The following is a 13,004-nucleotide window of genomic DNA, read 5'->3' on the forward strand; positions in this document are numbered from 1 at the left end:
CCCAGCCGCCATCCCCGCTCTGCTCCCCCCGCTCTCTCCATAGCCAGCTAGGAGAAGGACGATGCCAAATGACATGCTCCTGCAGATTGGCAAGATCGAGGCAGAGGGGATCTGGAAGAAGTGAGAGAGGAGCACGCGTCGTAGTCGCCCTTGAATGAAATGATCGCCATGAACTTTGAAACCTCACCGCCTCCCCTGTTCGCAAGCTCGTTACTCACGTTCCTCCTCCATGCCCCCATTCCCTCTTCCTCCCTCCTTCTCCCCGTCCCTCCTTCTCCCCGTCCCTCCTTCTCCCCGTCCCTCCTTCTCCCCGTCCCTCCTTCTCCCCGTCCCTCCTTCTCCCCGTCCTTGCCCCGCCTCGCTGCTCCTTCCAAGGAACGGCATTTCCTAGTTTTCCTCCCAACAAAAAAATTCCAACTGACCGCTTGCCTTCCCCCACCCTCCGCCCCCTGCCTCCCGCTCCCCATCCCGACGCCCCCCTCCCCCTCTGCTACCTTCTCCTGTCCTGTCTCTGACTACCTCGCCTGACCTACACCTCTTCCTCACCTGCTGCCTGCTTGCTCTGCTCTCCCCGCCTTCTCTCCCTTCTCCCCCTCATGTCGTGGGGAGGGAACAAGCCAAGCATGGCGGGAGCTGCCACGAAAGCTTTCCGAGAAGGGGATACGCAGAAGCTGAGAGAGGTCCTCTCGTCCAGCGACGACATCTCCTTCCTCTCCAACAGCCCCGAGCCTCTTGCGTGCCTGGCCGCTCGACAAGGAGCCATCGACATGCTGGATGTGATCCTAGGAGTGGACCCATGGAGCGCCATCGCCATGGACGCAAGCTTTCGCACGCCCCTGCATCATGCGTGCATGCACGGCCATAGGGAGGCGGCGCGGATGCTGCTGGAGCGGAAGCCGGCGAGGGTGGCATGCGGCATCATGATGAAGCAGCAGGACGACTTCAAGGTGCTGGTCCTGCCTCCCCTCCCCATGCTCTGTGCTGAGTGAGATGGTTTCCAGATGACGCCGATCACATGTGCCATCCTCTCAGGCAGGGAGGAGGTGGTGGAGGACATGCTGGAGGCTGGCTCCTTCTCGGGCGTCGACCTCCCCACCAAGGATGGGCTGTTCCCTCTGCAGCTGGCATGCAGCAAGGGCATGCCGCGAGTGCTGTCGAGCCTCTGCTCGCAGCCGCATGGGAAGGATCTGGCGCAGAAGCTGGACAAGGATGGGTTCTCCCTCCTCCACCGAGCTGTGATGGAGGGCCACAACAACATCGCCAAGATGCTGCTGGAGGAGAAGCTCTGCCCTCCTGCCCTCCTCGACGCCTCGGGCACCTCCGCCATGGAGCTCGCGGTCAGCCTGGGGCACGTGGATGCTGCCTGGATGATGCACAGCTTCGTGCCGCTAGAGGTGGCGCGGGAGAGCATGAGAGACCTGCTGCAGCGCAAGATCGAAGAGGAGACGAGGAGTATGTTTGGGTGTGAAGTGGCCTCTTTCGAAGTGAGCGCGTACCAGGAGGGGGAGCTGGTGGAGGAGGTCTGCACGGGGGTGAAGGAAGGGGAGGTTTGGATGGCAGTGCTGAACATATTCCCGCACGGGCAGGACAGTCTGATGCAGATCGATGTGAGTGTGGAGGAGGAGGAGTATCTCCTAGTGGTAGCGCGGACTTACCGCGGGTGAGGACAAAGGAATGAGCCCCCAAACTCCGCAAGAGGCCTCCTCCTCCTCCTCCTCCTCCTCCCCTTGTGCTTCCTCCTCCCTCGGGCTCAGAGGCTCGTGCTCTTGTTCTAGCTTATACAGACCTCGACATCCTGCTCTACGGTGAAAGGAACTTTTATTGCTGCTCGTCACCTTGCTCCGACATCGTCCGCCTCCCCCGCCCCCCAGCTCCTCCCTGATCAGACGACCTGGGACAGGAACTCTTTCCTCCGGGCCAGGAACGTGTCGCGGATGTAGGAGCAGGAGGGGATCACTCTCATCGACCTCGCAGAGCAGTACTCGAAGGCAGCGACACAGAGCTTCTCTGCTATTCCCCTCCCTCTGAGAGCAGAGGGAGTGAAGGTATGCTCCATGTCCATAACCGTCTTCCCGTCCTTCTTCCTCAGCCTGTAGGTCAGGAGGGGTGCATCCTCGCTGCTGGCCCCAGGGACGAGCATCACGAACCTGCTGCTCTCTGGCTCATGCCGGATGCCGTCAGGAGACGAGGAGGCGGCGCCTGCCTCCTGGCATGCTGCCTCCGTCTCTCCCTGCTCCCCCTCCCCGTCCTCCGGTGAAAGAGCCGTGAAGATGGGTGAGTGGTCGCTCCCGAAGAAGCTCTCCCTTTTCCTGCCCCTCCCGACCACGCAGCTCTCCCTCACCCGCTTGCCGAGGCTCGTGGACAGCAGGCAGTAGTCTATCCTCATCCCCCGGTTGTGATACTTGTCCGTCAGGTGCGCTGACCCCGCCACGTCCATGCAGGATCGTCCGAGGATGTGAACTCCTCAGGGCTGTGCAAGAGGCGGAAGGCGTCCACCAGCGATCCCTCCTCCAGCACCTGGCTGAACCTCTCCTGCTCGTTGGCTGTGAAGCCAGGCTGACCCGCATCGCCGCTCGAGGGCTTCGCTGCCGATCGATCGCGATCGTTCCTCTGCGACCGGAAGAAGTCCGGATGAGTGACATCACAGTCCTTGTGTGCCACGTTCATGTCCCCCACCCACGCGACCTCCATCCCCCGCTCCCTGCATGTCCTCACGAAGCTCAGCAGCCTCGTGTCCCACTCTCGCCTCTTGGCGAAGTTGCTCTCCTCCTTCCATCCATTGTTGGGTGCATACGTGTTCACCACAAGCAGCTCCTTCCCATCGTCCTTCACGAACTTCGCCATGCAGACTCTCCCGTTCTCGTCGTGCTCCTGCCCGAGGTCCAGGTTGTAGTGGAACGACACAGGTTTCCTGATGCCTTTGCGGATCATCAACGCAGTTCCTGCATACCTCCAGTCAGCGAGGGACCACCTAACGACATAGTTGCTGAGGGGCTCCTTTCTGAGCGCGCTCGCCACCAGCTCAAGCTCCTCCTTACACTCCTTTTCGTTGTCACGAGGAGAGCCTCGATCGCGCTTCCTCCCATCCCCGCGCTTGGAACCAGGAGGAGCTGACGCGACCATCCTGACCTCTTGCAGCGCGATGACGTCAGGCTCGAGCTTGAGGACGAGGTCACAAAACCCTCTCATGTTCTCCTCCTCTTTGCATCGGTTCACCAGACTGTTGGCGTTCCAGGAGAGGAAGGAGCGAGGAAGTCTACCTGAGGATGCTGACGATGTATCGCTCTCTTCCACCTCTTCCTCTCTCCTCCTCTTCTGCTCCTCCTCCCTCGCCTCCCCATCGCCCGCTCGCTTTAGGAACTTAAGCATGTTGGATCCTGTAAATTTCCTGTGATACTCCATGGTGATTAAAACGCTGGTTATATTTTGATGTTTATTGACTGTAATTTGAAATTTTAAAGAAATATTGTATAATCCATCGTTTACATGAGGTTCAATTTGACCCTCTGGCGGTCTCAGGACACGGTATAAAGGAGGACCAGTAGCGACGCAGGTGAGCAAGGACTGGTGAGAGAGGGAGGAGGTGGGGGGAGGAGGACGAGGAGGACGAGGAGGACGAGGAGGACTGGATGAGGAGGACTGAGGCAGCTACAGGCGTATGGAGAGCAGGCGATCGTAGGCATAGCATGGAGACTGCACACATCTGCGTTATTGGAGATGCCTTCGTCGATATCCTCGCCTGCCCCCTCGATCGCATGCCTTCATGGGGGTCGGACGTGGATTGTCCGTCCATCTCCCAGCATCCCGGAGGATCTGCGCTGAACGTCGCCATTCACCTTGGCGAGCTCCTCCGAGGCACCCCCCACACCTGCTCTTTCTACGGGCTCGTGGGGGACGACGAGTTCGGGCGCTTCCTTCGTTCCAAGCTGGCCGACTCCAACGTTGAAGACAGGACGCAGAGCTCGGGAGACTCTGAGGCCTCGACCGGCGTCTGCATCGTCCTGTCGGGAAGCAACGACCGTGGCTTCGTCACCCACGTCGGCGCTACCAGCAAGCTAGGGGTTGGGCACCTGCAGGAGATCCTCGAGGTGGACTGCAGGAGGAAGAGGCTTCACGTGCATGTGTCAGGGTTCTACTCCTGCCCCTCCCTCCAGCAGCAGCTCCCCGCGTTCCTGGACAAGCTGAGGGAGGAGGCGAGCAGCAACTCCTGCAAGCTCACCATCTCCCTGGACACCAACGGCGACGCCTCGGACCTCTGGGACTGCGGGGTCGCTCGGGTGCTCGAGCGCGTCGACTTCTTCCTCCCCAACGAGGTGGAGGCATCGGGAATCGCTCGGAAGCTGATGAACGAGAGCGAGGACTGCAGCGACCAGCTCCTTGAGCTGGAACGTGCAGCCCAGTGCCTAGCGGGCAAGGTGCAGGATGCGGTCGTGATCACATGCGGGAAGGAAGGCTGCATCTCCCAAACAAGGACAGGAGCAGGCGCTAGCGCTCCTCCCACCCGATGGAGCGCTCCGTCGGGGATAGTACCTGTAGACGCTACAGGAGCTGGTAAGGTAAAGACTCCAGCACTGTATCCTCACACCCGGTGCTGTACAGGCGACGCGTTTGACGCGGGATTCATCTACAGCATGGTGGTCAGCGGAGGTGACTAGGGAGGCGCAGAGGACTGAAAGCTCGGGAAGGAGCTGACGGTGTTGCTGGTCGCAGGCTCCTTAGCCAACGCCATCCAGGCGGGGTCCTGCACTGGAGCTTACTGCACACAGCACAAGGGAGCAAACTCTCGTCCGGTGAGACCAGCGGAGGGAGCGGCAGAAGGAGACGTTGACATGTTGTCGATGATATGTAACGGGTTGCTGCAGATGTCGAGCTCACAACTTGCGGAGATGGTGCAGGAGAAGTTCAAGGCATGTTGACTTTCCTATTTACTCAGAGCAAACCTAAAGATATGACGAATTGAAGATCGACTAGCTAGAGTATCACAACCTGAGAGGAAGTTCCGGCCAGAGCACGGGCTTCCTTTGACTGCAATCCAAGTCGAACATCGCATTCAAATGAGCGTTCTGTGTCTCAATCACCTGGGTGCCATCCTTGCCGAAGAGCTTGATCAGAATTTCGCGCGGAACCTCATTGTCCTGATCAATTGCTGCCAGCATGTCCTGCTCAAAAGGAACAAAAGCTTGTCTGCCCTTTTGAGACTTAGCACCTCCCTTGCCGTTCCCTTTCGCGCCACGTCGCTGCTCCTTGCCATCCTGCGGTTTCTTCGTCGCTTTCATCACTTTCGAAGCGCTCGCAGACATTTCCACCCATGCATCTCCGTCCCCGAACCACAGCCTCCCATCTTCACTGTGGTACTGCTGCTTCGCTGGACCATAGGAACCCTTCACGTCTCTACACCAGTACAGCCCCCGCGAGTCTCTCCAGTAGATGCATCCGTCAACGGCAGCTCTGTCAGCGAAGGAGAAATCCTCATATCGTTGCCACTGGATGCCGTCCCAGAAGAAGAGAGCACCAGGAATGCCACTGTAGTACCCCAACGAGTCCATGCACCAGCAGCGGTTCTCAGAATCCATCCATCGTTGGCATCCATCGTTCGAAGGAGATATGGCCTGTCCCAGCGCCTGAACAGAAAAATTGAAACTTTCGCTCATGATTACAATGATCCACTTTACTTGTTTTGACAAATCCCACCTCGGTAAAACCTCTTTCCAGTATTTCTTCACTCTTTCGATCCCCAAACTCGAAATCCCAACCAGTCCACCCGTCAAAATTCAAAATTCACTTGCTCGCCGGAGGGGGGGCACTGATCCCTTCCTTGTCACGAATAGTAATCATCACACCCAAGGGTGGCCTCTCATCCAAAACTTTGTAAAAATACTCTCGAACATCAGGTGCGGTATCATACACGCAGATCAATCTCTTCGTTTTGTCTCTTCCCAACTGGAAAACAACATGTCAAAGACAGCCAACGCAAAGGGTAGCAAAACGGAAGAAGAAGAAAACAAATCGTCCACATCCACTAGCGGTAAGAAAATAGCGTCCGAACATGTTTGAAAAGAAAGGGGCATAATCTCAAAAAAAGATTGGACAACACAGAAAATCGATCGAATGCATGTAGCAGCATGAAAGAGGGACATCAGAAATGGCAAAACAGCTGTCAAACAGTTATAGATTCAACTTAGAAAGAGAAGAAGACCTGCTCTCTAGCCTTCTTGTCCACGTGCGGTGATCGCAGGATAGTAATGAGCTCCCTTCGGGTGGGTAATCTAACTATGTTCCCGGTTCTCACACCAGAAAGACCGGCCAGATGCCTTATATAATTACAAGCAAACTCGTTAACCTGAGCATCAAATGCCTGAACGTGTATCTGAGCAACCCATTTCTTTCCTTTCCCCTTGGGAGGCAGAGGAACCTTGCTAACTTTCTTCTCATCTTCTTCCTGAGCTTCCACCTGGGTCTCAACCTGGGTCTCAACGGATTGAGCCTCGGATGAGAAGAGTCTTGAACCACGAGGGGCTACAAGGAAAGAAACACGCGCTCCCATCGCATGCAAGGAGGCATTGGTGAGAGAACCATCGCCAACACATAGGGAGCGGTGCTGGCTTCCTAATGGTCTGAACCTGCCTGCTACCGCACTCCCGCACATGGCCCCTTCTGATGCAGCGAGTCTCCTTCCCTGCTCATGGAGAGCAGGGAACAGAAAACTTGCTGCTCCTTGCCTGGCTGCTCCTCCCCCTGCTCCTCCCAGCAGGCGCGCTAACTGCCGACCTGCCTGCATGGACATACAGCTTTGCCACCACGGAATCCAAACCACCCATACACAGCGACTACCCTACCCCCTGAAACGAATACATTCGAGGAGATGCGGGAAGATGGAAGAAATACTATGAATAGGCTATGCAAATATGAAGCTCACTGACACTGCTGCATTTTTTAATACCCATATACCTTGACCACCCCCACCAAATGAACCCTACCCCCAATATTGTGTCTTTCCTCTGTCAGCCTCTGGGAAAAGCGCTGGCTCCCCCATCATCTCCGGAACTCGTAAAAAGAATACCCTACCCTACGGTGTGCCATGACTAGGGGTAGGGTGTCCTATGTTCGAACGGAGGTAGGGGTTACGGAGAAAGGTCAGGGAGATTTGAAGTAGGGGTGATATCAATGGTCTAATGGGGGGTCATGGGTTCACATCGCACTCGCTCAGGGTAGTGCAAATGAAGCTGACGGGTAGGGTGGTGAAGAATTGGAATGGGTGGAGGACGGGTGGGTACTATCCGTTGAAACGGTTACAGCACGAGTTAAAAAAAGATTCGCACGCGCAAGCTCAGGAGGCGACCATGGTGAGCGAAGCATGCGAGAGCGTGCGAGAGATGCGCGGGGCATGGAGGGGGGAGGAGACGTTATGAGGAGACGTGAAGAGATGATGAAGGGTGTGGAGGGTTGAGATGATGTCCAGTGGTTGGGAGATGCATTCTTTCATAGATGCATTCTTGCTTTGGCTTCCTGCACCTGCTGTGTCATGTGTCGATCTCCATAGGGATTGCTCTATATGTGCGCTTCGTGCACATTTGTTCATCTCTTTGTATGATTGATCTTGAAATTCTGTTTTCTGTACACCTAGCTATCAAACTTCTCACTGAAACCTGTTGTACTCCTGGCCCATGGAGCTCTTGATGATATTTCGTGAACTGTGTGAGATGAACTGTTGAACGACATCTCACGCGATTCCTTGCAGAGCAAGCTTCAGAGTGAGACGGTGCGTGAGGCTATCAGGACCATCACCAAGGAGTCGAACGATAAGAAGAGAAAATTTCGTGAGAGTGTGGAGCTGCAGATTGGTTTGAAGCAGTATGATCCCCAGAAGGACAAGCGCTTCAGCGGAACTGTCAAGCTTCCCCGTATTCCGCGCCCCAACATGACCATCTGCATCTTGGGAGATGCTCAGCACTGCGAGGAGGCTGAGAAGAACAGCATCCCCAGCATGGACGTGGAGGCCCTCAAGAAGCTCAACAAGGTACCTGTCTTGCTGAATCGAAAGGAAGAGATCTCTGCTGACACCTAATGTAGAACAAGAAGCTGATCAAGAAGCTCGCCAAGAAGTATCATGCTTTCCTTGCCTCTGAGGCCCTCATCAAGCAGATCCCCCGTCTCCTTGGACCAGGCTTGAACAAGGCAGGAAAGTTCCCCGGCTTGATCACTCACCAGGAGAACATGGTGAACAAGATCAATGAAGTGAAATCAACCATTAAATTCCAGTTGAAGAAGGCTCTTTGCCTTGCTGTAGCTGTTGGACACGTCGAGATGAACGAACAGGAGCTCTTTGCAAACATCAACACCTCAGTCAACTTTTTGGTTTCTTTGTTGAAGAAGAACTGGCAGAATGTGAAATCTCTTAACATCAAGACCACCATGGGCAAGCCTCAGCGCGTTTACTAAGTATCAGGCAGTATGTCAGGCTCACAGTTGGTTCAGCTCCTCGTGGAAGAATGTTTTCTGATATTGAGTAATACGGGAAGGGACAAGGAGTGCAAACAACTTTGAGGATGCGTTGTCTTACTCATGTTGATTGTTTTTCAATGAAATTCGAAACCAAACATGCGCGTTTCTGCTTTCCTTGAAACAATTGTTCACAGTTTTACCTCCTTTCGAACTGATGTTCTTTACTTAGAAAGGCCCGTAAAGTGGTGGTCCATCGTATTGATAGCGATGATCGTAGCTGTATTGAACCGGTGTAGGATTGGCCTTCCGCGTCGGTTCCGTGCAGATCCCAAAGATTTTCAAACACCAACAGACATCGTCAGGTGGGGATGGATCGTTCTGCACCCACACCGGCACCTCTGGCTCTACTGCCTCCTGCACGATGTAGGCAAGAGTCTGCCGGTTCAAGTCAGCCAACTCGTCGGGAGATGTCATGCTCCTTACAGAATCATCGAACACCATGAGCCCTGATTGATCGGTCGCTCTCCGCCATTTCCTCAGCACCTCCTCTGAATCATCCAAGGACAAAGCGCGAACGGTGTACACATCCTTCTCAAGCAGGTCTATCGGAGCATACTTACTAAGCGGATCACTGTCTAATCGGCTGCAGTCAGGAGTTGAGGCATCTGTGCTTGGGCTATAGTGAACCGAGATGATGTTGTCTGCTGCACATTCTTGCAGTTCGCGGTCTCCATAGATGCTTCTAGGTGATGTTTCACTTGGTATGGGCGATGTCACATCAGGAAGCTTCTTATTCCACTCCATCAAATCCAACATCGCTTCCAATGCAATCTGCTTCTCTTCATCAGCCTGAGAGGAATCTTTCCTTCTGAAAGTGCTCCTGCCGCTCTGAGCGGACTCATGCTCTTGATGATTGATCTGGGTGTTCTGCTTGCACTTTTCTTCATCCACCACAAAGAAGTATTGCGGAGAGTCGACATTCCTCTGCTCGATGCCTGAGCCCTTGGGTGTCGCCGGGCCATCGTTGTCCTTCAAGTATGGTTTGTGCTGCAGCACGCGGAAGTTGGAGACTGGTTTCTCGTGCTGCAGCATGGTGAGCGTCATTCGAATAGAGAGCCGTCAGGTAGCAAGAATTACCTTGACAGAAAACAAGGGCTGGTTTGTGGTGTGGGGATTCACAAAGTGAACGACTCTCGGGAGGTCTTCTGACCTCCGAGCAACCTCATGGCCGCTCAGCTCTGGAACAAACGTTGTTCTGTTCTGAACATGCGATAGCTGAATGCTGAGACATCAATGTCGTAAGCAAGATTCAGGAGGGAAAGAAAATCAACCTTCGAAGAGCAATGCGGGGACTGTTCTGCGCTGACTTCTTGGGAGCTTTGAGGAAAACTTCGCCTGATTCGCCAGAGTTTTCTTGCAATACTTGCATCTGTGGAAGACTGTGTCAGCATTACAGGTTCATACTGAGGACGTTCTACCTGTATGTGACTACTGTATGTATGATCACAAGTCTATAGGATACTTCTGACTACTGTAGGATACTTCTGACTACAATATCTCAGTCTCACTCACGTCGAGGTGTCTGATTCCCTCCAATCTCGCTCCCGTTTCCACCATCTCCTCTATACAATATTCGCCGCCATTTCTTCGTTCAACTCAATGTTAACCTACCCCCTCGTTCACCCAGTCGAAGAGTCGGAGGAATGCCATAGTACCCCCTCCAATCCCTTCAATCACTGGTTCAAAGTACCCCCGTAACTACCACCCACCTTTCACAGGGCCAGCATCGGAGTTGTCAAAACGAACTGGGAGGACATCTACAGTTTGAATTTCGACCGTTTGAAAGTTTCAAACGGAGGCGTGTAGGTTAGGGCCTTTAGGCAAATATTTTATCCCGGTGAGTCCGGGCCCGGCCCAGTGACCCCGACTCGCGGCCCGGCCCCGCGGCCGCCAGGCCGCGGGCGTCCCGCGCCCGTGAGTCCGATGCTTTGAGCCCCTCTTCTCAAGAGTCGGGCTGGGTGACATCATGCGGCACAGTGCCGCTCATCGGCCGGCGGCCTCGAACTGAGCCGTCGCCGCCGACCGATCGGACCGACGGTCACTCACCCGGCCGTGAGTTTTATTTCAAGTTTGCTGACTGTACACTGCTGGACTCCATGACATCAAGATCCGATGATCCGAAAAGTACTTAAAGTTACTGATGCTTCTGAAGTAGACTGATCTTGATGTTGATCACTGAGTCGAATCGCTCACTTCAAGTCACTGATCGTGTTCGACGCTGCTGTTTCGAACAAGGTTTAGCACATGATGGAACTGCTGAGCGGAATTCTCCCAATTGGCTCCTAAGATCTGCGACCAAGTGATTTAGAGATTCAACACGCGGCGGAGGAAGGCTTACTTGTATCATTCGCATATCCGACGTGACTGACGAGCGGTAAGCCTTGCCGATGTTGTAGACCAGCGGATCCCCGCGGAACGATTCCTCCACAACAGGCCAGAGGTCGTAGCCTTCGTCTTGCTCTGCTACAACGGATCATTCTACGCTCAGCAGCCCGCAACCGCAACAACCTTGCATTCTCTTCCCTCCCCTGATGTCATCCTTGAAATATGCGCCTGGCCCTGATTGATCATGGCGAGTCAGAGCAGAGGAGGATGAGAGAGGGAGGTGGAGGTCTACCGGGAGTCATCGCCCGACTCCGCACGAAGTCGTTCTGACGTTCCCCCTTGGAGAACTTACCGCCCTTGCGCGTCTGAATGTTGGGGAGGGTGTAGTATGCCGGGCCAGGCGTGTCTCCTCGTGGCACTGCGCTCTTGCTGCGGGGGTTGGGTTTCAGGAGGAGCTGGGCTGAGCTTGAAGTGAAGACTTCAGTTGAAGAGAAGGAGCGAGTCGAGTTGTTGGAGTGGATTTGCTTCTCCCAGTACTCCTTCGCCTTGGCAGCCTTGCTGGCCTTCTGGCTGGGAGGTTCCTGGCCCTTGTTGGAGGTGGCCTCCGATTTCCGTCTTGACCTTGACAAGGTCTTGACCAACTCTGACCCTCTCTTGCCGGAGATGTCGAGAGGATGCCGGCTGTACGGAGTCTTAGGAGCATCGACGAAGATTCGTCGGCGGTTGAGCCTCACGTCAGAGTTCCAGGCAGGTCTGTGGGAAGCATCGGTCCGACTTGTTCTCTCAAGCACCCCGCCGCCCTCACTCTGCCTGCTGTGTGCATGTGGGACATTCCCCATGGACGTGTGAGCGCGCACAGGGTCGACAGACCTCACGCTGTAGGAGGTCCATCGCCGCGAGGCGTCGCCGAGTCGTCGTGAAGGCCTCCGGTCCTCCTGGATGAGGTCGTCCTTGGATAGCTGCTCCAGCACTCCCTCGATGATCATGGTCGACAACCCAGCGACGTACTCTTCCACCACATGCTTCGATCTCGCTGACATGGCAACACTCTTTTCCGCGCTCTCAAAGTCCTCCCTTCTTCTTCCTCCTCCCTCTCCCTCTCCGCCTCCTGCATTTCGATGGCTCCCCTCGATCGGCAGACTTGGGACCCCATGCTCTCGTTCTTCCTCCTTCTCCTTCTCCTCCTCCTTCTCCTTCTCCTCCTCCTCCTTCTCCTTCTCCTCCTCCTCCTCTTCCTCCTCCTCCTCCTCCTCCTCCTCGAAATCTTCGTCATGCTCATCGTCATAGCCCTCTCCCATCTCCACAGGCTGCTGGTCATTTCCCGTGTCCAAGTCGTCAGAGAGCTCATCGAAGTCATCCTCGTCGTAGAAGATTTGCTCGTACTCGTACAGCGCATCGTCATCCTCTATGTCGTCCCCGAAGCTCATGCGCTCTACCACCCCCTGCTTCTTGCTCAGGGTTCCCACCCCTTCACCCTGTGGGAAGTTGTCGACGAATGTGTCCCCTACCTCGTCCTCGAACTCCATCCTCTCCGCCTCCTCCACCTGTCGTTCCGCCCTCCCTTCTCGCCTCCCCTTCAGCGGAGCAGAGGGTCTTGGCTGTCTCGCTGCTTCCTCTCGCAGCCTCTTCCATTCCTCGTCTTCCGAGCTGCTGCTTCCCTCGCCGCCATCGTCCTCCAACGTCAACATCTCTGCTACCCCTCCCGCTCCTCCCGACGGCCAGGTTTCCTCTTCAAAGTTTTCCACTTGCTGGCTCTTTCCTTTCTCCTCCACGGGCTGTTGCCGCTTTCCCGCTCCGGCATCTTCCCTGAGCGCCTGCGAGCGTTGAACTCTGGTACTTGTAGAGCGCATTTCCGGCTAGCTTCGCTTCCTCACGCCTCCATCCTCTCCCTGGCCCTCATCAACTCTCTCCTTGTCGCCATCACTCTCTTCCCCCTGGTCTTCCTCATGCTCCCCTTCCCCTCTCCCCCTCCACACCGCTGCCTGGCTGCTGCCTCCCCTCTACGCGCCACCATGTGGACCGGCCGGCCGATGGCGGTTGCTTTTCGAGCTGGGGCGGGCCTATGGGTAGCGAATAAAAAGGAGGCTGCCCATGGCTCCCCCCCCCTCCTTCCTGTCGCCATGCGCTATCGCTCGTCCTACCTGCTCCTTCGTGCCTCCATGCGCCTTTCCTACACA

At 55.4% G+C, this 13,004-nt stretch overlaps 8 protein-coding genes across 8 annotated transcripts; 3 read left to right on the plus strand and 5 right to left on the minus strand.

Annotated features, from left to right (window-relative positions):
• Positions 1-623: 623 nt before the first annotated feature.
• GUITHDRAFT_113732 (hypothetical protein) lies at positions 624-1,664 on the plus strand (the record flags this gene model as incomplete). Its single annotated transcript, XM_005827177.1, has 2 exons — positions 624-947; positions 1,002-1,664. The coding sequence occupies 2 exons, from the start codon at positions 624-626 to the stop codon at positions 1,662-1,664; spliced, it is 987 nt and encodes a 328-aa protein (XP_005827234.1).
• Positions 1,665-1,882: 218 nt separating this feature from the next.
• GUITHDRAFT_75844 (hypothetical protein) lies at positions 1,883-2,140 on the minus strand (the record flags this gene model as incomplete). Its single annotated transcript, XM_005827178.1, has 1 exon — positions 1,883-2,140. One exon carries the CDS (start codon positions 2,138-2,140, stop codon positions 1,883-1,885), a length of 258 nt encoding a protein of 85 aa, XP_005827235.1.
• Positions 2,141-2,409: 269 nt separating this feature from the next.
• Positions 2,410-3,369, minus strand: GUITHDRAFT_75737 (hypothetical protein; the record flags this gene model as incomplete). Its single annotated transcript, XM_005827179.1, has 2 exons — positions 2,410-2,572; positions 2,618-3,369. 2 exons carry the CDS (start codon positions 3,367-3,369, stop codon positions 2,410-2,412), a joined length of 915 nt encoding a protein of 304 aa, XP_005827236.1.
• Positions 3,370-3,701: 332 nt separating this feature from the next.
• GUITHDRAFT_56891 (hypothetical protein) lies at positions 3,702-4,259 on the plus strand (the record flags this gene model as incomplete). The annotated part of the gene is made up of 1 exon (XM_005827180.1): positions 3,702-4,259. A coding segment is annotated over one exon (558 nt), but the record flags the coding sequence as incomplete, so codon positions are not given.
• A 720-nt stretch (positions 4,260-4,979) lies between these two features.
• GUITHDRAFT_113735 (hypothetical protein) lies at positions 4,980-5,546 on the minus strand (the record flags this gene model as incomplete). The annotated part of the gene is made up of 1 exon (XM_005827181.1): positions 4,980-5,546. The coding sequence occupies one exon, from the start codon at positions 5,544-5,546 to the stop codon at positions 4,980-4,982; it is 567 nt and encodes a 188-aa protein (XP_005827238.1).
• Positions 5,547-7,320: 1,774 nt separating this feature from the next.
• On the plus strand, positions 7,321-8,594 carry RPL10Ae (large subunit ribosomal protein L10Ae, cytoplasmic). The gene is made up of 3 exons (XM_005827182.1): positions 7,321-7,343; positions 7,739-8,017; positions 8,071-8,594. Exons 1-3 carry the CDS (start codon positions 7,341-7,343, stop codon positions 8,437-8,439), a joined length of 651 nt encoding a protein of 216 aa, XP_005827239.1. The 5' UTR covers positions 7,321-7,340; the 3' UTR covers positions 8,440-8,594.
• Positions 8,595-8,921: 327 nt separating this feature from the next.
• GUITHDRAFT_142971 (hypothetical protein) lies at positions 8,922-10,059 on the minus strand (the record flags this gene model as incomplete). The annotated part of the gene is made up of 5 exons (XM_005827183.1): positions 8,922-8,948; positions 8,986-9,525; positions 9,580-9,724; positions 9,774-9,871; positions 10,015-10,059. The coding sequence occupies 5 exons, from the start codon at positions 10,057-10,059 to the stop codon at positions 8,922-8,924; spliced, it is 855 nt and encodes a 284-aa protein (XP_005827240.1).
• A 642-nt stretch (positions 10,060-10,701) lies between these two features.
• GUITHDRAFT_113738 (hypothetical protein) lies at positions 10,702-12,677 on the minus strand (the record flags this gene model as incomplete). The annotated part of the gene is made up of 4 exons (XM_005827184.1): positions 10,702-10,791; positions 10,841-10,962; positions 11,011-11,061; positions 11,120-12,677. The coding sequence occupies 4 exons, from the start codon at positions 12,675-12,677 to the stop codon at positions 10,702-10,704; spliced, it is 1,821 nt and encodes a 606-aa protein (XP_005827241.1).
• Between the last annotated feature and the right edge of the window lie 327 nt (positions 12,678-13,004).

This window comes from Guillardia theta (assembly GCF_000315625.1).
Source record: "Guillardia theta CCMP2712 unplaced genomic scaffold GUITHscaffold_69, whole genome shotgun sequence".
NCBI lineage: Eukaryota > Cryptophyceae > Pyrenomonadales > Geminigeraceae > Guillardia > Guillardia theta.

What these genes read in the sequence shown, in the direction of transcription:
- RPL10Ae (XM_005827182.1), top strand. An exon ending in CCCTCAAGAAGCTCAACAAG is followed by an intron (nt 8,018 to 8,070) that starts GTACCTGTCTTG and finishes CACCTAATGTAG; the next exon opens with AACAAGAAGCTGATCAAGAA.